Source organism: Sceloporus occidentalis, unplaced genomic scaffold, assembly GCF_023333645.1.
Source record: "Sceloporus occidentalis isolate IW3139 unplaced genomic scaffold, rSceOcc1.0.p SCAF_14, whole genome shotgun sequence".
NCBI lineage: Eukaryota > Metazoa > Chordata > Lepidosauria > Squamata > Phrynosomatidae > Sceloporus > Sceloporus occidentalis.
In genome coordinates this window covers 12,332,192-12,355,516 of record NW_028316994.1, presented here as the reverse complement: position 1 = coordinate 12,355,516, position 23,325 = coordinate 12,332,192, and the positions used below count along the sequence as shown (strand labels likewise).

Genomic DNA, 23,325 nt, shown 5'->3' with positions numbered 1-23,325 from the left:
CACAGCTGTTGAAAATGCATGCCCAATGCCATTGCTACTGCAAGTTGCTTGCTCTGAAGTCAGAACAAGGTACTCAGCCATGCAATCTTTGCTGGATGCCTTGTTCTGACAGAGCGAACCAACCTGCAGTGGTGACAGACTGGACCTCAGTGAGATGTACATGCTAACAGCCACCCAGCATTTGTAACAGGGAAGGGATGGGGCAGCTCTGGAGCCAGGATACTCCAGGCTGCCCTTGGAGTATCCTGGCTAGTGGAGACAGGACCTTTATCTCCATGACAATGGGGCTATCACAAGATAACCAATTATGGCTACATGGGTTGGATGCTATGTCTTCCAGTAGGGAGGGGTAGACATTTCTACAAGTGATTTAAAAGGCCCGCTCTTGGATACCATTAAAGCTCCATAGTGAGAAACATCATTTTCCAAGATAAGTTGCTGGAAATATATATACACAGTGCACCTGTGTTATACTCAGGTGCGCTATATGTGGCTTTGAGCGTAAGCGCTCAAGCTGTAGGGAGTGCGCGGGGCGTGCAGGGCAGCACATCCCATTCGTGGGGCGTGCAGGGCGGTACATCCCATTTGCGGGGCGTGCAGGGCGGCACATAAGGCGAGTCTCAAATATATATATATATATATATATATACACACACACACACACACACACACACACACACACACACAGTAATTATAATTAGGGATTTAACAGATACTTTAAATCTTTTCACCCTTCAAGATAATCCTATCTCAAGACATATCAAGACACCCATCAGGAAACAGTCAAACCACCACAAGATTTTTCATATTTTGGGCTCTTTTGTGAAAACTTCACTTGCACAAAACTTCCTTTGCACAAAAGGGTCTTTCACACAAAACCATTTTGTGCAGAAGCCAGCATATTTTCTTACAAAGTACCCTATTTTCTGCACAAAAATGGTGGGTTTCTGAACAAACGAATTTTTCACAAAAATGTCTTGAAATCCAAGAAGTCATCAGAAAATGTGCAAAAGTTCTCATAATTTCGTGTAGCTGTGCTCCAGCAACAAAATTGCGTGGCACTGTTGCGTGAGAAAAAAAGACCGCTAAAAAGCAGCTTCTTTTTGTGCCGCTGCAAACAGCTGGCGGTGCACAAGCATGTCGCTGCTGCACGGCTCCATCTGGAGACCACACAGTAGTGAAGTCATCACTACGCACACCATCTATTCAGCGCCGTGCAGCGAGGACACCCTCATCACATGCGAGGGGTGAGGGGCGTCTAGAAACGCCTCCCCTCGCATGTGATGAGGGCGTCCTTTTCAGCCCATCTGTACCGGGCCACTGTTTAGATCTAGGCTTAGTAATGGACTCGTATTTAAGTTAGTCATGACTGAATTAGGTCTCAATGATTTCTACAGGTTTCTTTAATTAACACTAGGTCCCAATCCAACCCTATATATGGATCCTGTCATCCTTTCTCTTAAAGTCCTTTGCTTTTAAACCTCATAACAGTCCTGTGAGGGTCATTGGCACAAGGTCACCACATAAGGTTTGCAGTTAAGCATAGGGTCTCCTACTCACCTTGGCGATCTGATCAAATTTGCCAAAAAGTTCATTGAGCATAAGGACAAGCTCCTTGGGGGAGCATTCACTGGCCAAGAGAGTGAAGCCAACAATGTCAGCATAGAGAATGCTGTAGAAGGAAGAGAAAATAGAAGAGAATGAGAAAATTAGAGAGAGTTGAGACCAAGCAGATGTATTGTTTATAGCATGAAGTGCACCCAATACATTTTCCCAATCTTCACTTTCCCATGACGCAACCATTAATACAGGGTTGGGCAACCTGTGGTCCTTAGGTAAGAGATTATGGGAGTTGTAGGGCAACACATCTGAAGATCCAAATGTTCTCCACTAAAGACAAGTCTAGCCATCTTGCAGATGACAGATAGCCTTGAAAACAAGTACCTGACATTCTGGTGGCGCTTCACATAGAGGTTGTGGAAGTTATTGGTGCTCTCATGCCGGCGCTGTGCTTGGCCTCCATCCCGTAGCCTCTCGATGATCTCAGCCTTCATCTCCAAGGCAATGTAGGCAGGAAGTATGGAGAGGAGAAGGTGCTCCTAGAATTACCATCAAGGTTAGGAGAGAAAGGAACTGAGACCCTTGAGATTATGGACCAAATAATATCATGGCAACTCCTGCTTTAACTTTGTCACTGGGCTGTTCTGATGCTATCAGAGTCTGTGAACTCCCCATGGTATGAATCTGAGGTATCCACCTTTTGGCCTTTTCATGCTATATAATTACAGTGTCATCATTCTGCTTTAACTGTCATAGCTGAATTCCATGGAATATGGGATTTGCAGTTTGGTGAGGCAAAAAAGCTCCCTGGTTGAAAATTCTAAATGCTCCTCCCTCAACTGCAAATCCCAAGATTCCAGAGTATGGAACCATTGCAGTTAAAGTGGAATCACAGTACTATAGCTATGTGTACTGAAATTGTCCTTTGATTATGGCAAGCTAGTTGTTGAACAAGTGTTCATCTGGGCATGAGTAGAATGTCCAACACCCTTTACAACTGGATGCCCACAGGAAGCTAACATCTCCAGGCATTAGCACTCCAGGATCTCAGACAAACACTCCTGTAGGCCTTCTTGGTTATTGATCTTGAAACAGTTCAAATACAAAGCTCTTCGTCTCATTCTACTCTACCTGGTGCCTTTTCTCTGACTCCAGCTTGACTCGGGATTGGATGAGGTTGAAGGTCTCATGAAAGGTCTCCCCCAAGGCCACTTCCATCAGATGCTTGTGGTAGGCACCCACCAGGTTACCACAGACAAAAATGACTAGATTGGCCAGGAGCTGGAAACATACAAATATGAGAATACAGAATTAAGTCAGATGGGAAAGGGATGGTGATGTGGTGAAAGAAAGCGTTGGAGGGAACATCTCCTGGAGATGTTGCCCAGTGGTATCAACCAAAGGTAGTTTTTCACAGAAACTAATCTCTCTGCTCTCTGTTAGCCTAAAGGACAGAATTAGATCTAATTGATATAAACTACAAGAAGATAGATCTTGGATGAACTTGAGTCCACTACTTGAGTACATGGAATCTTCTAGAAGGGACGAGAGGTTGCACCAGATGGCTTACAAGGCGGTGCCCAACTAATCTGGTCTAGTACACAAATGGATGATAAAAGATGGAAGCCGGAGGTATAATATTCGATGGAGAAATGAATATAGAAGGAATGACAAGATGGAAACATGGATAAAGTAGATGAGGAACTGACAGGACAGAGGAGAGGTGGCAAAGTGGAGAGACTCAATGAAAAATGATTATATGTATCCCAAGATTGCCATCAAAAGAGCAAAGAGATTGAATGAAGATGGATCTAAACCTCAGTCAACCAATAGCTGACCACAGCTGGGTTATGTAACACCAGTTGGTTTCATCCAGTTGCCCATTTGTTTCAATTGCAAATTTTCATGAGGAGATGGGGCAGCATTTATTCCCAAGGATGATACCTAGAGCTCTGAAAAGCAATTTGAAAGGAGGTATCACAAAGAAGCTTTGAAACAGGAGATAATGCAGGGACTTGGCTGAGAGAAGTACCTATGGCATCATGCCAAATGATATCCCATCAGCCCAATTGGAAAGGATAGATAGGCCAGGCCTTACCTGCAGGGCCAAATTCAACTGTGAGCCAGGCTCCATCGTGAGGTAGACAGTCAGGACTATGATGTGGGAGAGAGAGGAGACCATGCCAGCAGCCACTGCATCTTCCATGCCAACTGGCAACATGGTGTAAACAATGAAGATGATGAAGAGGAAGAAGGAAACCTTGGAGGAAAGAACTTGGCATCAGTCATTCTTCAAACAAAACTCAAATGAAGAGAATACACATTCTTTGGAAACAGCCTAAATACTTTTTTTAAAAGGCCCCAGATCCTGTCTGATCTTGGAAGCCAAGCAGGGTCAGTCTCAGTTACTATTTGGATGAGAGACCACAATGAATACTACTGTAGGATTTATCTCAAAGGAAGGAACTGGCAAAACCATCTCTGAGGATTCCTTGCCTATGGAAACCCTATAAAATTCATGTCACCACAAGTCAACAGGCGACTTGAAGGCACACGCACCCACATAAATTCTATGGGGATGGGGATGAGGATGGGGGAAAACCTCAAGTCATGAGAATTTAATCAAGGGATTGCACCCAGTGTTCATTCTAGCTTTGGAACAAGCATCCCAGGCCCTGTCAGAATGATTAACAGAGACTGTCCCAGTGGAGTCACTAGGGGTAACGGACTTCAGGTGACACAATCAAAGGGAGTGACACTGGACAGCAGTGAGGCATCCCAAAGCCCTTGCCCCAGAAAGAAAGGGGGAACTCTTCTTTGTGTGGCAAATCTCAGCAAACACAAGGTGCAAATGTGAGGTGCAAACACAAACTTTTCTCTCTGTTCCTCCCTCCCACAGCCTCCCCCTCCCTATCTGTTGGCTCCACCATTGTCCTATGAGGGAGAGGGCTGTTTGCTGTGACTTCCTCTTTCCTTGAGATCTCTTGTAATTAAAAAAAACTGTTCTTGTGCGGGGAGGGGGATCCCATCTTCGCTGTCTTGGCTGGGGGAAATTGTGAAAGCAAGAGGCTGCGTTCTCAAAGGTGAGACCCTCCTCCCCATCTTCACCTCCATCTCAGAAGGTCCATGGAGGTGACCTCAGGAGTTACTACACTGGGTAACACCAATCGTAGTAATGCTACTGGACCTTCCAACGCCTAGTTTGTCCATATATGAGAAGCCATCTGGTTTTTCTACAGTGGGGCCTCGCTAGCTGCATGCTTGCCATCTACATATTTAAGCATTTGTAGACAGCGAGTCCCATTGCCCCCAATAGTGGTGTGTGCATGCAGTTGTGAATGTGCCATGCACACATTGTGCCACCATTAAAGACAATGGGACTTGAGGTCCTGCATTTTTTGTATCCATGGGGATCTTGAATCCATGGATATGAAGGTCCAACTGTACATATAGAAGCAGGGGGTAACCATTCCAAAATAGAGAACTGCATTGGTATCATAAGGGATCTTGGAGGTCTGCCCCCTTTGCCCCACTCCTAAAAAAATAAAAATATAATTATCCCCAAATGCCACCCAATGCTCTATAGGGATCATTGGGAGCACTTTCAGCATATTTTAGCAATAGCAGTAGCATTTACATTTCTATACCAGTTAATACAGAATTTAGTAGTCTCTAAGCGGTTTACAACATCTAAGTTAATTTTAGGCCAAGAAGAGGTATATTCTCCAGCCAGAATCATTCCTCTCCAATATAAACCAGTAGCTCTTCACTATAGGACGGCCTCACTTCATACACACATATAATTTTGTGCAGGAATCTTGACATCTTTCAAAATGTCCTTTGATGTATCCTAAAAAGTAACTTCATAATTGCAGCCTCGGCACCTCACCTGGTCCCAGGCACTGACCACCCCTCCTGTGAAGACAAAGACATAGCCCATGGTGATCAGGCAGGTCCAAATGATAGCTGAGAAGATCCGGGTGCATCGCTGGAAGATGTTTTCAATGCACACAAGGACCAGAATGAGGCTGAAGACAGCCAAAGCAACAAATAAGGTAATCAGGAAGCCTAGGTTGGAGGAGAATTCCTGGGATGATGGAGAGAAAAAAAGAAGTATGTCATTTATCTTGTCTGCAGTACTGGCCTGAGCTTCAGCTGATTCCTGGCATGAATGAATGAATCGGTTTATTTTGGTTATAGGCTAGACCAACAAACCAGCATCATTTTAATAATGAACTAGCTATCCTTGCATCTCACATTTGGTAAATTCCAGACACACCATGGAAAGAAATATTTTTCCTATATCAGTTCCAGACCTACTGATGGTGAATTTCTTTGAGTGACCATGCTGATCCAGGGTTATGAAACCAGAGAGGGGGGAAAGCTTTCCTCTGTCTGCGCCATCCTTAAGTGCTTTGTACCGACAAGTCATTTTTCTTCAATAGTTGGGAGAAATCCAAGTGCTTCTGTTTCCTTTGCTCATGGGAAAGAAATTTCCTTGCTTGTTCTAAGTTCTATAAACCTCCCCATTGGCCCACCTCTATGTCCTGTCCTCTTGGAGGAATGGTTACCTGAGCCAGAAAATGCAAGGAAAGGAACGGAAATATCTTAGATCAGGTCAGATAAAATTATATGACTATCCAGACTTCTCTTCTGTATAGATACATCTACTCTGTTGAAATAATGCAATTTGACACCACTTTAAGCGCTCCATCCTATGGAACCTGAGGGTCTGTAGTTTTACAAGGTCTTTAGCCTCCTCTGCCAATGAGTAAAAGTGCCTCACCAAGCTACAAACTACAGGATTCCATACATTGGAGCCATGGCAGAGAAAGTGGTGTCAAACTGCATTATTTAGAAAATATAGATACACCCAAAATCAGCCTCTGCTCAGATCCACTGCCCCAAGATGTGTTGGTCTACAGCTGCCAGCACCCACACCCAGCACTAGTTATATTGGGGGTGATGGGAGATGTAGTTCACCTGGGGGGCTGATAGCACTGAATGTGGAGGGGAGGCTTGCCTACACAAACCAGCAGCCGCTCAAGGGAATCTCCATTGGAGAAAAGCCTTTTTATTAATCTGTTCCCACATTCTTTGACTTTAGAATTAAATCCAGAACCTTCTGCACTTCACTGCTCTAATCACTGTGTTGCATCCCCTTCCTTTCCCCTCCACACCAAAAATAGCTCCATGGTCTCTTGCTATGCTCTTGACCATCTCATTGTTTATTCCCATTCCCACAGATCTCTAGATCTGTAACCAGCTGTCCCTGAGCATGCCTTACCAAAGCTTCAGAGGAGTGAGATACAAGCAAAGTAGGTGTAGTGGTTTGAGCATTAAGCTACAACTCTGGACACCAGGGTACAAATCTCTTCTTGACCATGAAAACCCACTGTGTGACCTTGGAGAAATCACTCTCTCTCTTGCTCGGGGTGCATCTACACTGTAGAAATAATGCAGATTGACACCACTTTAAATGCTGTAGCTCCATCCTATGGAATCTGTGGGTTTTGCAGTTTTACAAGGTCTTTAGCTTTCTCTGTCAAAGAGTGCTGGTGCCTCACAAAACTACAGATCCTAGGATTCTGTCTGCGCCATCCTTAAGTGCAAGTTAAACAAGAGACACTTGAACAACCAAGATTACATGTTATATTTCCAACCAAGGGTGTATCTACACTGTAGAAATACTACAGTTTGATACCACTTTAACTGTCATGGCTCCATCCTACAGGAGCCTGGGATTTGGAGTTTTGTGAGGCATCAACACTCTTTGGCAGAGCAGGCTAAAGACCTTGCAAAACTACATATCTCAGGATTCTACGGGATGGAGCTACAGGACATAAGAGTGGTGCCAAAGTGCATTATTTCCATGGTGTAGATGCACCCCAAGTCTTTTTAAAATGTAACTTCCCAAATGTGGCTTTTTGGGAGGGGGGGAAGGGGGGGAGATGCAGAACTGGGGGGAAAATTTCCAAAGCTGTAAATAATGTTACCTGATTTAGCACACTTGGTTTAAATGTTATAATGAAACATCTTCAAAGTTTCATGAGACAATTATTTTACTGGAATAATTTGTCATAATGGAAAGAGAACCACATATACTTCTCTTATATTTAACCCCCCAAAAATGACCACACCTGAAAAAAATGCTATTTTTAACAACACATAGTTAAGGAGAACTGGGTCTGACATACCTCAGAGATCAACAGTTCCACTTTCTTTTGCTGAATACTTTCAACTTCACTCAGTCTCTGTATTATTCATTCCCATGGTTCAATACAACTAGTAGAACATTCTACAGCAGAATCATGGAATCATAGACTTGGAAGAGACCACAAGGGCCATCCAATCCAACCCCATTCTGCCATGCAGGAAGACACAATCATAGCACTTCTGACACATGGCCATCCAACCTCTGTTTAAAAACCTCCAAAGAAGAAACTCCACCACCTTCCAAAGCAGCATATTCCACTGTCAATAAGTTCTTACTGTCAGGATGTTCTTCCTAATATTGAGCTTGAATCTCTTTTCCTGTCGTTTGAATCCATTGCTCCATGTCCTAGTCTCTGGAGCTGCAGAAAACAAGCTTGCTCCATCCTCAATGTGACATCCCTTCAAATATTTAAACAGGGACATCATGTCACATCTTAACCTTCTCTTCTCCATGCTAAACATATCCAGCTCCCTAAGTCTCTCCTCATAGGTTTCCAGACCTTTCACCATTTTGGTCAATCTCCTTTGGAAACTATCCAGCTTGTCAATATCCCTCTTGAATTGTGGTGCCCAGAATTGGACACTGTAGTCCAGGTGAGCTCTGACCAAAGCAGTAATTCCCACTTATCTGCGGGAGATATGTTACAAGACCCCCAGTGGAGGGCATAAAACCATGGACAGTACCGAACCCTATACCTGTAAAGTTTTCAGACCACAAATGAGTGGATCTTGGAACCATAGAGTTGGAAGATACTGCAAAGATCATCCAGTTCATCTCCCTGCCATGCAGGAATACACAAGCAAAGCATTCCCGACAAATTACCATCCAGCTTCAAAGGAGGGACTACATTATATTTTTGGACTGTGGATGACTACGGGTAACTGAAACGACAGAAAGTGAAACTGAGGATATGGATCGAATAAAGAATCAGCTGCAGTACAATAGGCCAGATCATTATGGATAGAGCTGGTTATGACTTTTATGGGAATGTTGTGCTATTTTAAATTTTTAAGGTTTGTATTGCAATATTCAATTTTAACTTGTAACTGTTTTAACTTTTAAAATTGTTTAATTGTTTTTTAAAATGTATATTTATACATTTTAACACTGTACTACTTTTAAATCTGCTGTTCACTGCCTTGAGTCCCTATATAGGGAGAAAGGTGGGATATAAGATAATAATAATAATAATAATAATAATAATAATAATAATAATAAACCCTAATAAGTGCCAGCGTAGCATAGTAGTTTGAGTGCTGGACTATGACTCTGGAGACCAGGGTTCAATTCCCAATGTGGCCATGAAACCCACTGAGTAACCATGGCAAGTCAAATGCTCTCAGCCTCAGGGGAAGGCCATGGCAAACCTCCTCTGAACATGTCTTTCCAAGAAAACCCCATGATAGGGTTGTCCTAGGGTTGCCATAAGTCAAAAATGACTTGAAGGCACAACAACAGCTTAAGTCCAGGTTATCGAAAGGACTGCATTCTCCCATGTGAGCCTAGTCATGTTTTCAGATCCTCTGAAGAAAGCCTTGGCTTTGTCCCACCATCTTTACAAGGGACAAGGCCTTCTCAGTGGCTGCTCCCAGGCTCCAGAACTCCCTCCCAAGACATTATACTAACACTCTCCTTGCTCTCTTTCTGCAGATAAGACTCTTTTAAAATTATTATTTCTGCATGCATTTAAAGACTGACTGCTCATGGGCTCTGGGCACTGCAGGGTTGTGCTGTACTGTCTATCTGTGTTTTAGTTGTTGTTTTTAATAGCTACTTTTTAAATTGTTTTTGATTGCATGAATTGTGTGATATTTGAACTATTGCATTTGATATCTTATTTAGCAGTTTCCATTGCCTGTTGCAAACCACATTGAGTCCCAGACTGGAAAAAGGCAGGCTATAAATAAACATAACATCAAAAACAATACCAACAACAACAACAACAACAACTGCAGCAAAGGAGGAAGACAATATTTTTAGCCTGGATTAATTGAACCATAGTTTCCACTATATTCTGCGCTGTGTTCAGTTCTGGGAACCTCATTTTAAGGAGGGTATAGATAAACTGGAGTGGGTTCAGAGAAGGTCAACAAGGATGAAAAGAGATATGGAGAACAAAACATATGACGTTGAAGGCAGTGGGAATGTTCAGCTTGGTGAAAGATGAAGTGTGACATGGTTACTCTCCTTAAATATCTCAAGGGCTGTCATGGAGTGGAAAGAGCAGGTTTCTCCTCTGCTGCCCCAGATGGTAGGACCAGGTCTCATGGTTTTAAGTTATAGGAAGAGTAGATTTTGATGAAACATTAGAAGGAACCTCTTGAGACTAAGAACAATTCAGCAATGGAACCAATTGCCTAGAGAGGTGGTGGGGTCTTCTTCTCTGGAAGTCTTCAGAAAGAGGCTGGGGATGGTCTACCAAGGACTCCTGTACTGAGCAGGGGGTTGGATTTGATAACCCATGGGGACCCTTTCCATACACTCTGTCTATGATTCTATGATGTAGAAATTTTTCCACGGAAAATATGTATGCTTCAAGTTGCCTGTCAACTTATACAGACCCCATGGATTTCATGGGGTTTTCTTAGACAAGCAATACTCAGAGGTAGTTTTGCAAGTTCCTTCCTCTGAAATCTAGCCTCCCACACCTGGTATTGTTTGCCAGTCTCCCATCCAAGAACTTACCAGGGCCAACCCCTCTTAGCTTCCAAGATCAGACAGGATCTGGTGCCTTTAGGGTATTTAGACCGATAATGAAATATAGCATTGGAAATTTTTCCATGAAATGGATAGAAGGGTATTACTGGTTGACTATGGATGACACTGCTAGGGAAGGGCTTCCCTGCTCCTAGGGAGACACGGCTAGTGGGAAAGACCCTTCACTCCTCGGTTCCCCTGAACAGAAGAAAATAGTGAAAATGTAATGAAACTGGAGAACATTATCCAAAGTATTCAGAACATTTTCTGGAGTCCATGGGGAAATGTTCCACTCCAAATCTCTGCTTCCCAAGCTCTTATACTTACCCTGCCACTGGCAAAAGAGGTGATGATGAGAGCCACACAGATGCCCAGGACAATGACCAGGAGGAGAAGAATGAGAGGGTATTGTTGGCTCAGGCTGTAATAGGTTTGATAGAAGAGTTCCTCGCGTTGGGTGTCGCTGGTTGACTGTGGGCGACGCTGGCAGGGCATGGCTCCCCTATTCCTTGGAAGACTCACCTCGTGGGAGAGGTCATTCACTACTCATTGTCCACAGCAGAAGAATCAGTACACCTTGAAGAAACTGTATAAGATATTCCACTGTGAAGTCGGTATTCCCTTGAGATGGTGGAGTGGTTCCATTGTCAGCAAACTGATGTAGATTAAATCCTGACCAAACAAAAAATTAATCCAGCTTCATCCATCTGAGCAGGAAATTTTTTAATATATGACTCAAGGCAAATGCAATAATATGGAGCAATGTTCCCATCAAACTCCACAAAATTCAAGTGAGTTTGGTATCATCAGAACTGGATGTTGGAAGAGAAGGACCTAGATGAAACATTCTTTAAAAAATAAGAAACAAAATACTTCGTTAAAGAAATTTTAAAGGTGGACACCAACATGAAACTGCTGAATTAGAGTTTTATCAGGAACAGCTGCTGTGGTGGGCTGGTTTGAGTGTTGGCCTAAAACTTGACAGATCCAGATTCAAATCCTCATACCGGGCCACGAAACTCATGCCTTAAGTTTCAAATCCTTGTACTGGGCCATGAAACTCACATCTTGAATTTCAAAACCTTTCCACTGGGCCATGAAACTCACATCTTGAGACTGTCACCCCTTCTAGCTTTCCTCACAGGGATGTTGTAAAGATAATGTGAGAAGGAGGTGGATGATATTCCATCTAGAGCTCACTGGAAACAAGGTATGCTATAAATGAAACTAATAAGCAAACAAATAAATGCACACGCTGTTGCTGTTATGTGCCTTGAAGTCGTTTCCAATTTATGGCAATCCTAAGGCAAGCAGCAATTCCAGCCCTGCTCTCCAAAGTCATAGTCCAACACTCAAACCACTACATCACGATGGCTCTGTCACACTTAACTGGCTTTAATTTGAGATAACAAGGTTTTTAACATAAGAAAAGTTCTTAGTTGGATCAGACCAAATACTTATCTATTCCAATCTTCTATTTTCTTGATGATCACCTCATAAGGAGAACAGGACCACAATAACATTTTCTTATTTGTCCTTTGCAGTAATTGATATAGACCAGTATTCTGCCTCTGATACAAGAGGGAATATATTGCCATCATAACTACTGTACGTACTACCTACTGACATCCCATCCAACATTTTACAGATGAGAATGGGCACACATATGGCCAAGAAATATCAGAGTGTGATCAAGATGGGAAAAGTTATAAATCAGGAAGCACACCGAATCTAGGAGATGCTGCAGCAGTTGGCTTTTGCCTGTGTCTACTGGGAAGGGAAAGATTTCATCCCCTTCTCCTTGCTCCCCTGTTGAGTTGAGAGCAACTACTTTTGCACTTTGAACCCAGTTTGCCACAGTTGAAACAAGCTGCGAACAAAGGGAGAAAGTGAGAGGAGAAAAGAGAAACCGGGACATTTTAACAACAGCTGAAAAAGTGGGACAACAGAAAATCTGTCCATGCCAAATCAGGACGCTTGGAGGATATGGAGCACTATCCTCCATATTCATCCCACTAAGGTATTAATAAATGTATTAATTCAAGAGCATTTATCTGATCATCAAAACCAGCCACCATAATAACTGAACTGCCTACATTTCAATTTGACCTATAATTGCCCTGGTGTGTATTTTTGGTTAGTTCACATCCTTGTGATTTCAACTGTTTATTGCACAACCTACTTACCATAACACATCATGCATCATGAACACAATTTCCACAAAAACACATGTCTTTGTTTCTAAGGCATCACCAGACTCTTTGCTCATTTCTAGCATTTGTACTTATTCCTACTTAAAACATCTTCCCTCAACATATGAGGGAACTATGTATTCCCTCTACTTAGGGAAAATAAGTGGAACCTATTGGCTGGATTCTCTTTATCACATAAGGGGTGGACTAGATGACTTCTAGATACACCACCCCAACTCTCTATATTCATTCTATGATCTTCTATGCATATCAAGTTTCTCTGATTTAGGGTTAATACTTTTGCCTGCTTTCCTCTCCTTTTTTACTATGTTCCTTTGCAATCTGGTATTGGGATGGGATGGAGGGAGGAATCATAGGCTGGCAGATAACAAATTAATGAGGAAAGTCTCAGAAAAGAAGGAAACAAAGCAAAATATCTTCCCATTATCTAAGCTATAAGTCCCTGGTTGTATTATTACTAGGAATAATTAATGGACCAGAATTCACTCATAAGTTAAAATTCAACAAGAATAGATCTGTTCTCAAAGAGAAGTTGCTTGAATGGTTTGAATAAATTAAAGGGAAATTTACACTTTAAGTGAGGAGACAAGAAGGAAGCAATATGAAAGGAAAAATAGGATGGATGGAAAAAACAGGCCATGGGAATTTTTTTTCCAAGCTGAGCTACTGTATTTGTATTCCTAAGCACTCCATCTTGGGCTATCTTATATGGGAGACTAGCAGCCCCCCCCCCCCATGGGTTAGGGACTGGCACCATGTTCATGCCTAATGACTACAACTTTTCCCTCTTTTTCTGGAAACGTGCTAGGGGCCTGACATCGGCACCCAATGCATGGACCAACACTTTGAGTTGCATTGCTCTATGCCTCTCTCGTCCTTTGGAAAAAGACTCACAACAACTCACAACAACCCTGCAAAGTAGACCTCATAGCCTGGGCATGACCTGAACTCAGAATTTCCTAATCGAAGAGTGACACTTGATCCCACTGCACAGAGAGCAAACACGTAGACACATGTACAGATAGCTGAGCCAGGCAAATCTGTGCTGAAGAATGCAGAAGGACAATGAGATAATGTGATTGCCAAATGGAGGAATGAAGTCACAGAGGTCGCTTCTCCCTCCTCGACTTCCACAATACACGCACACATATATATATATATATGCTCCCTTTTTTCTATGCAACTCATCTACTTGAAAAATCAAACACTCCTGCAACAAGCTGTCAAATTGCTTCAACCCAGCCATACATCCATTGTGACCTGTGTAGTATGTATCTATACACTTCCTTTTTGTGTTTGATTTCATTGCCTCCATACTCATTTCTGTACCTTTTTCCTCTGGGAAAGTGCCATATTACAAAATTACACACTACTCACAAACAGAACTTTGTTCCCCCTTTGCATACAGATGCATGGCTCTTGGTGGATTGCTAAGACCCCTTCTGCCTCTCTGCTGATGGCTCATCACATTGACCCAAGCCCACCACATGCACAGGCTGCTGTCTCCTTGGTCCATCTTAGTCCTTAGCATATGCCCTTTGCTGACATACAGCTCCCACTTTGCAAAGTCCCCCAAACAAAGGTCCTCTCCTGCTTCTTCTTACCAGTTCCAGTAGCTTCATGATGATCAGAAAGGACTGCCTGGATTCTTCCCTTTCATCATCCCTGCACTGCCTTTCTGGCAGCTGCAGGAAATCAGTCACTTTCCCTATAGCCCAGCCCAGTCGCTCAACTTGAGATTCAAAACTCTTGCCAGATTAACACTTTCATCTCCAACACAGATTGGTTGGGAAGAGGTGAATTGAAAGGCGGAGATGATCATTTTAGGCTGCATCCACACGACAGAAATAATCCAGTTTGACACCACTTTAACTACCATGGCTTAATGCTCTGGAATTCTGGGAACTGCAATTTCCACAATTCCAGAGCATTGCACCATGGCAGTTAAAGCAGTGTCAAACTAGATTATTTCTGCAGTGTGGATGCAGCCTTCAATTCCCTACATCCGGCACCCCAGGTGGTAATATTTCTAGCCTTTGCAATAGTTAAGCCAGATTTTTTTTCCCCAGGAGATGGAAAGAAAGGTGGAAGCTAGAAATTAGGGCTGCTGCCACACTGCAGAATTAATGCAATTTGACACTTCTTTAACTGTCATGGCTCTATTCTATGGAATCCTGTTATTTGTCAGTTTCTAGTAGTACCAGATTAAGTACCAATTACGGTTGTTCAGAGCTTGTCCTTTAAGCACACACACTGAGACAGATCACATTTTCATGCTTGGTAATTAAGGCAGAACCCTGAGATAAAGGGCTTGTTCCCAGATCAAGATGAAATGAGGGGATCATTCCTTCTAATGTAGCGGGAGTCTTTCTTAGCGGATGGGATGAGTAACATTTAATCTGGCATACTTGCTTCTAGCCAGATGCTGTGTGCACAGCAGAATAGAAAAAGAGCCCTGGCACCCCAATAAGAGAGAGAATGGAATCTAACCAAGTACAGTGGACCCTTGTTATACGCTGGGGTTTGGTTCCAAGATCCCCCGTGTATAACAAAATCAGTGTATGCTCAAGTCCCATTAGATATAATGACATAGCAAAATGGTGTTCCTTATAAAAAATGGAAAATCAAGGTAAATTTATACTTTTTGGGAACATTTTCAAACCGTGTATGCTTGAATCCGTGTATAAAAAATCCGTGTATAAGAAGGGCCGACTGTAAATGCATAGACTGCCCCCACTCTTTGAAAGTCATTGCAAGTTGCAGCAACAAATTAACTGAACCTTGCAAATGGTATCAAGCTCAGCTTGCTAGCTGGAAATCTTCACAAAACCCTTTCCTCCCATCTGAGGCCAAGCCGCATAAGCTGGAGAATTTGCACCCTCCCCTCCAGCCTTGAGATGACCCATGAAAATGGGTCCTGGAACTGAACCCAAGCAGACTCTAAGGGCCTCCTGTACTTTGTTTCAGGAGAAGAGCACACAGTAAATTCACTGTTTTCCAAACTCAGGGTGCTCATTCTCCACAGGGTGCCCATTCTCCCTCGAAGACTAGGCAGTTCCAGTAAAAAAATGCTTCAAGGAAAGGCAATTTGCAATGACTCACACCGCTATTGTCGCCCTAGCGTTCCACCTGTACCCAAGCTCCTTTTTATAGTTTCCGAACAAACGGCATACTTGAAAGGGGGGGAGCCAGTGCCAAAATCAGGCCTATTCACCCAAACAAATGCCCATCGCAGCATCAGTTAGGCAATTTCCATGGTTTGTTCTTCAGCTCAGCAGTCTAGTCCTCTTGATCAATTTGGAACCCTGGCATCCTTTGAGACGAAACTTTAACAATAACCCAAAAAAGAGAGACCCTTTCCACCCTTTTTTCTCTGCCTGCCCTGGTTCCTTCCATTCAATGAAACCAGAATGGGACACCTGTTTGTCAAGCTGTGTTTTTCAGCAGTTGGACCATTATGGACACTCTGTGTGTGTGTCTCTGTGTTAAAAGGAACTAGAGAGAAGAACAAGAAAGTCACTCCAGTATGGGCAGGTAAAGATCTTTTTTAAAAAGGAAAAGGAAAACTTGGAATGAATCAGGCATTTAATGAGACCAGAGGGAGATGAGCAGCTTCCTGACAGATTTCAAGCTACTAATGAGCCGGACAGTCATTAATGTCATTTCACGCTTCCCATAATCCTCCCCTTCACTCAGCATGATTTTAAAGTTCATTTTAAATGGCCACCAATTTCCCCAAAGACAGAAAGAGGGGACTAAATCTCAAGCCACAGACTCAATCAGACATTGGTGTTTTTTTTAGCAGAACGATGCAAATGACCTCAGTCACACAATCCGGGATTGTTATTCACACTATAGAACTATGTCTATGTGCATCTCTAGGAGTTCAGCTGATCACATGTGCCAGCACTTGAATAAACAAGGAGTTGACAATGCAAATGTATTTGGAACACATTCAAGGCGTGCAGAGTTTAATCCCTAATTATCCCGGTTCTGTTCACATCAGTGGAGATTATCGCACTGCGTTCTGAGAACGTTCTCATCACGTGATGAGAACGGAACACATTTGAGTATACCGCACGTATGTGTTCCAATCGGGTTCTCAGAACGTTTAAATGTGTTCGAAATGTGTTCCAGGAGGGTACAGATATGAATGTGTTCCCAGAGAGCTGAAACGTGATGAGAACGTTCCAACAGAGGTGTGTGCGATATTCTTATCTGTTCTCAAATCCGTTCTCTCATTCCTCCGTCTCCTGATTGGCTGAAAGAATGACAGGCAGGGAGGGAGGCAGGCAGGTGAGCGACTGCAGTGAGGGAAGGTGTGTGTGTGTGAGGGGGGAAAGAAGGAGGGAGGGAAGGGAGGAAAGTTGGGACAAGTGAGAGAAGAGGAAAGAAGGGAAAGAGAGAGAAAGAGAGAGGGAAACAGGGGGGCCAGAGCAGAGAGCAAGAGGGAGAGGGTCTGGCTGCTTCTGCAGGGGCCTCTAGTGTCATGTCCAGCGGGGCTCCTGTGCTGGCAGCCTGCAGGAGGCAAGGATGGCAGGGATGCCCAGGACCTTCTCCTCCTTCCCTCCAGGAAGGAACCCACAAAAGCTCCTCTGTTTGGAGGAACACACAAAAGCAAGCAAACAACTCCCAGAATTCCATAGCAAAGAGCCAGACAAGAATTAAAGCGGGGAGGGAAGCTCACAGGCCCCACCTGGAATATTGTGTCCAGTTCTGGGCACCACAATTCAAAAAGGACATTGAGAAACTGGAGCGTGTCCAAAGGAGGGTGACTAAAATGGTGAAAGGTCTGGAAACCATGCCCTACAAGGAACGACTTAGGGAGCTGGGGATGTTTAGCCTGGAGAAGAGAAGATTAAGAGGTGATATGATAGCCCTGTTTAAATATTTGAAGGGATGTCACATTGATGAGGGAGCAAGCTTGTTTTCTGCTGCTCCAGAGACTAGGACCCGGAGCAATGGATGCAAGCTCCAGGAAAAGAGATCCCACTTCAATATTAGGAGGAACTTCCTGAGAGTAAGGGCTGTTCGACAGTGGAACACACTCTTTCCTCAGAGTGTAGTGGAGTCTCCTTCCTTGGAGGTCTTTAAGCAGAGGCTGGATGGCCATCTGTTGGGGATGCTTTGATTGTGATTTCCTGCATGGCAGAATGGGGTTGGACTGGATGGCCCTTGTGGTCTCTTCCAACTCTATGATTCTATGATTCTATGAAGGCACACATTACATGCGCACACACACAGGAGGCAAAAGGCTGACAAGCAGCCAAAATGGGGAATTGGGATGACAGCAGAGGACTCTTCTTTTCTAACCGGTTTAAAGAGCTGCTATGGCTGCCGGGGCTCTGCCCTTGGCCCAGTCCCCTCCCTGGCAACTTGCTTTTCTTCAGCTTGAAGAGACCTGCATGGAGCTCCTCCTTCTTCCCAACCTTGCAAAGGAGGTTTGGGATGTAACTTGCAAGGCTCATCTCTCCCCATTTCTCTTTCTCCCTGCCTTCCTCCCGATCCCTCCTTCTTCCCTCCCTTCCCTCCCTCCTCCTTTCCCCCCTCTCTCTCACACACAACACCCCTTCCCTCACTGCAGTCGCTCGCCTGCCTGCTTCCCTGCCTCCCTGCCTGTCATTCTTTCAGCCAATCAGGAGACGGAGGCGGCCTTGGTGGAATATGTTCTCGGAACGGTTTCAGGAATCGCTGTGCGGTAAAATGCAGTTCTGATCACGTTCTGATCACGTTCTAGTTTACTAATGCAGTAATATCTGTTCCAGGAATGTTCTCATCACGTGATGATATGGAACGTTCTCAGAACGCAGTGCGATAATCTCCAGTTATTCACACTGCCGACAATGCAAATCTTTTTTTAAAAAAACTTTGGGGAAAACCTGGTATGAATTATCCCGGATTAAGTAGGTTTTTGAGGGCAACTCCCCAAATAATGTAATTGGGTGCATTCAGGATGCACGTGAACAATACAGGGGTTATTCACACTGTGAAAATAATTCAGGATGAATCTGGGTTAAATCTCCATTGTTCACACACATCCGAATGCACCCAAATTAAATATGCGGGAACTGCCAAAAAAACTACTTAATCCTGGATAATTGATATCAGGGTTTCCCCCAAGTTTTTGTTAAAAGATCCGTATAATCAGTAGTGTGATGTGAATAAACCCGAGATAAAATACTGCATACCAAAATAGGACTCCATTTGCACTGTCAACTCCATCTTTATTCAAATGTTTGCATGTGTGAGCAACTGAATTTGCAGAGATGTGGATCGATGCAGTTTCACAGTGTGAATAACAAACCCAAAATGTGTGAGTGAGATGATTCGCATCACTGCTCTAAAAAAAACGATGGAGCTTATTGCTTGGTGTTTTAAATCGGCTCCAGCCTTCCAGGCTGCAGCCACAATGCGGGATGGAGGCAGGAATTATCGCACACTAAATTGCTGCTGAATCGCCAGCCACCATAAGCCCAGGTCCAAGCCATGTTCCACCAATACTTTTCAGAAGTCGGAAAGCTTTCTGACTTCTAAGACGTGCTGGCAGAGCATGGCTTGGACCCAGCTGGGACCCGGGCTGATGGTGGCCAGCGATTCAGCTGCGATTTAGTATGCAATAATCCCTGTCTCCATCCCACATCACACTCTCTCACCCTAAGGAAGTCAAGGATAACCCCCCTCTGAACAAATTCGGCCAAGAAAACTCCATAATAGGTTCACCTTAAGGCCACCATCGGTCAGAAATGACTTTTAGGCACACAACAACAACACAATCCCTTTTGCATTTGATGTGGCTGGAGCCGTGGCTTAATCTCCCACTTTGAACAAATCAGACTCCATTTCCTAGCTAGCTAGCTTTCTCCATCTTTGGAAAACAAAGCATTTCACCACCTCTGAAACACAAAGAATCCCCTCCAGTAACAAACACACTCTGGTTATCTCCATTTTATCATATCTCCCAGCCCACTACACTCCCTGCCGCAAATTCTGCCCCAGAGAAGTGAGGAAGTTCTGATATTTCCTGCTCCTCCCTTTCCTTGCTGAATCACAACAGAAGAAGAAAGCACCCCATCCCACCCTAGGCATGTTATGGCTGGTCCTTTCTCCATGCTTTCCTTTCCAAAATAGGAAGATACCAAAGAAATGCAGTCCTGCCAAGAAAGGGGTCAAGTCATCTGACCCCTGAGTCTAACCACTTTTGCAGATCACAACGAAGATGCTGTGGCTTATTCAGCATTGAGGGAAATGCACTCTGCATGTGCTCAGAGGAGAGTTTGGAAGTCACTTTTAAAAAGTATAGTCAGCCCTCAGTATCCACAGACTCTGCATCCATGGATTCAACTATCCACAGCTGGAAAATATTCAAACATTTAATGAAGAAATTTAGACAGCAAACCTTGATTTTGCTATTTCATACATGGGACACCATTTTATTATGCCATTGTATATATTGGAATATTAGCAACCATGGATTTTGGTATCCATGGGAGGTCCTGGCACCAAACCCCAGCAGATACCAAGGGTCTACTGTAAATAGTTCTTTTTGCATTGTTTGAAAAATCATCCATTGTAACATTACAGTGTTGTAAAAGGAATAACCTACGTCACTTGTTCCACTGCTCATACATTTTCTGTTTCCATTATCTATTAGGAAACCAAAAGCCTTCGGATAGATACGAGAACCGCCATCACTCAAAAATGGGCTCTAAGTCTGCATCTGTACGGCAGAAATAATCCAGGTTGACCCCAGTTTAACTGCCATAGCTCAGTGCTACGGGATTCTGAGAACTTTAGCTTGTTGTGGCACTAGAGGTCTTTGATAGGGAAGACTAAATATCTCACAAAACTACAATTCCCAGAATTCCACCACATTCAGCCATGACAGTGACATCAAAGTAGATTATTTTTGCTGTGTGGACGCAGCCCAGAAAAGCAATATCCTTAGAAAGTAATCAGAAAATGACAATACTCATTTGTCCAGGATTCTCCTCTTTGGAGTTTCCTGGCACCTGCGGCCCCATTCACACTACAAAAATAATCTGGGATGAATCCAGCTTGACTCCTTGGTATTCACACATGCCCAGAATCCACTCGGTGCACTTTGGGGGGGAGGCTACCCAAAAAACCACTTAATCTGGTTTATTGGATACTATTTTTCTCCCGAGTTTTCCTGAAAGATCTGCATCATCGACAATGTGAATAAGTTCTTGAATCAATTCAGATCACTCTGTATCGTTCAAATGAAGGGAGGGGTTCCATTTTATCCCAAAGTGATGGCATGTGTGGATAACACAAGAGTTAAAATGACTCAGAGAGATTTAGAAACCCAATGTGAACAACAATCCTGATATGCATCAACGCAGCAATCCACATCTCCTTGAGTAAAAAAAAAGATTGCGAATGCCCCCCAAGAAACACATTTTTCCAACCATTTGTCAGATGTTTCTGGATAGTTTTCCCATCCCCAAACCACATCTGATAGCCTAAGAAGCACTGTTTAAATTAGAAGAGATCAAAAATGTCAGTTACGAATATGAGAACCTTTATAATAGGAATAGAATTCAAAGATGTAGCCGGATTAGTCTGTAGAATCAGTACATAGAGAGTTCTTGTAGCACCTTTGAGACTAACTGAAAGAAAGAAATTGGCAACATGAGCTTTCGTAAACTTCAGTCTACTTCCTCAGATGCATTAGTCTACGAAAGCTCATGCTGACAATTTTTTTCTTTCAGTTAGTCTCAAAGGTGCTACAAGATCTCTCTACATACTTTAAAATAGGGGTGGGCAAAGCACTTGGGATCCCTAAGTGTGACCCTTGAAGACTGCCAGAAGCCCCCAATCCCTCAAACCACCACCACCCCAAAAGTTGAGAGAATCTGAGGAAATGGGGCTGGCAGATGATGCCAAAATCCATGCTACTCAAAATCCATGGGGCTTCAGTCCTATGGCCCCTGGCTGCACTACACCATGGAGGATCCAATACCATAATCTGTTTATGTGTCATGAACTCCTTTGAGTCCACAAAAAAGCATCATGGATTGACTAGTCTCTATGTAGCCAGAGGACTCTATGGTGTTCATGCTGAAACCTTAAGTGATGCCATTCCCCAATGGTCTGAGTGGTTTGACGGATGGCTAAAGTGAGATCCTGTGTAGTGTATTGGTTTGAGCATTGGACTATGACTCTGGAGACCAGGGTTCAATTCCCTGCTCGGCCATGAAACCCATTGGGTGGTCTTGGGCAAGTCACATTCTCTCAGCCTTTAGGGGAAGCCAATGGCAAACCTCCTCTGAACAAATCTCGGCAAGACAAGCCCATGATGGGTTTGTGTTAGGGTCACCATAAATTGGAAAGGACTTGAAGGCACACAACAACAACCACCACCATTCCTGGAGTAGTAATAGTAAACGGTTGTGGGAACAGAGAGGCAGTGTAGTGTGGTGGTGTGAGTGCTGGACTTTAAATCTGGAAACCAAGGTTCAGTTCCCAGCTTGGCCATGAAACCCCCTGGGTAACCTTGGGCTAATCACATGCTCTCAGCCTCAGAGGAAAGCATTGGCGAACCTGCCTTGAACAAATCATGCCAAGAAATCCTCGTGCCTTAGGGCCAAGGCAGACGACACACACCCAAAGTCGAGGGAGAAGCTTGGTGGCAGAAGTCTAAGATCTACTGGAGAATGGTCTTACAAGGAAAGAAGGTAACCCAGTGTCTGTTCCCGGTGCATATTCATACCTTCCACCTCCATGTTCCAGCCCTCCCCCACCATACTTCTATATTCACCTAATGCTCAATTCTTTGTCTTTGCCTGTTCCCTCACTTGCCATTCCGATATATATACGCACATACACTATAAGCTCAGCACAGTCCATAAACACAGGCATTTGCACAAATGCCATTAGGAGCTTGGCAGAGACCCAGCAAACTCATTATTCTCTTAGCTCCAAGAAAGTCCTAGAGGAGCAGCTCAGGCTGCAAAAGATATCTGCTCTTAGCTGGAGACTCTGGAGAAGTTGGCCTGGAGGCAATAGAGAAAGTGGAGGGGGCACTGGACAAATGTACAAAAGAGGTTGATGGGAAAGGTACTACCTTGGGGAATTCTGTAACAGAACAAGGTGTTGTTTCCTTCTCCTCCTCTTTTTTTTCCGACCTACAGGATAGGGGAGCAATTGGCCCAGCAACATCTGAGTGTGAACAATTTTGCAAAAAAAATATTAACTATTATTATTATTATTATTATTATTATTTCCCACCCTTCTCCCAAGACTGGGACTCAGGGTGGCTTACAACATTAAAAAACATTAACAAGGAAGAACACACACCTAAGAGAGGCTGCAGCATACTCTCCAACCATCTCAGGTCTGATCTGCACTGCAGAAATAATGTGGTTTGATCTTGCTTTAGCTGCCATGGCTCAATGCTATGGAATCTGGGATTTGCAGTTTGTGGTGGCATTAGACTCTCTGACAGGGGCTGCATTCGCACTGCGGAAATAATCCAGTTTGATCTTGCTTTAACTGCCATGGCTCAATGCCCTGGAATTCTGGGAATTGTAGTTTATTGCAGCACCAGAGTTCCCTGACAGAGAAGGTTAAACGGCTCACAAAGCTACAGTTTCCAGAATTCCATAGCATCAAGCC

The 23,325-nt window shown here is 43.7% G+C and overlaps 1 protein-coding gene across 4 annotated transcripts in view; it reads right to left on the bottom strand.

The window, feature by feature from the left end:
* The window catches only part of ADCY4 (adenylate cyclase 4), a 42,802-nt gene extending 28,437 nt beyond the window's left edge, over positions 1 to 14,365 (bottom strand). For all 4 annotated transcript variants that reach the window (XM_089481248.1, XM_089481249.1, XM_089481251.1 and 1 more), the window contains exons 1-7: positions 14,292 to 14,365; positions 10,802 to 11,322; positions 5,450 to 5,647; positions 3,659 to 3,820; positions 2,692 to 2,841; positions 1,945 to 2,099; positions 1,561 to 1,672 (exon numbers count right to left, since the gene is read on the bottom strand). In XM_089481248.1, the coding sequence (XP_089337374.1) occupies positions 1,561 to 1,672; positions 1,945 to 2,099; positions 2,692 to 2,841; positions 3,659 to 3,820; positions 5,450 to 5,647; positions 10,802 to 10,969 (945 nt within the window). In that variant the 5' untranslated portion in view covers positions 10,970 to 11,322; positions 14,292 to 14,365. The remainder of the gene's footprint in view (positions 1 to 1,560; positions 1,673 to 1,944; positions 2,100 to 2,691; positions 2,842 to 3,658; positions 3,821 to 5,449; positions 5,648 to 10,801; positions 11,323 to 14,291) is intronic.
* Positions 14,366 to 23,325: the final 8,960 nt, after the last annotated feature.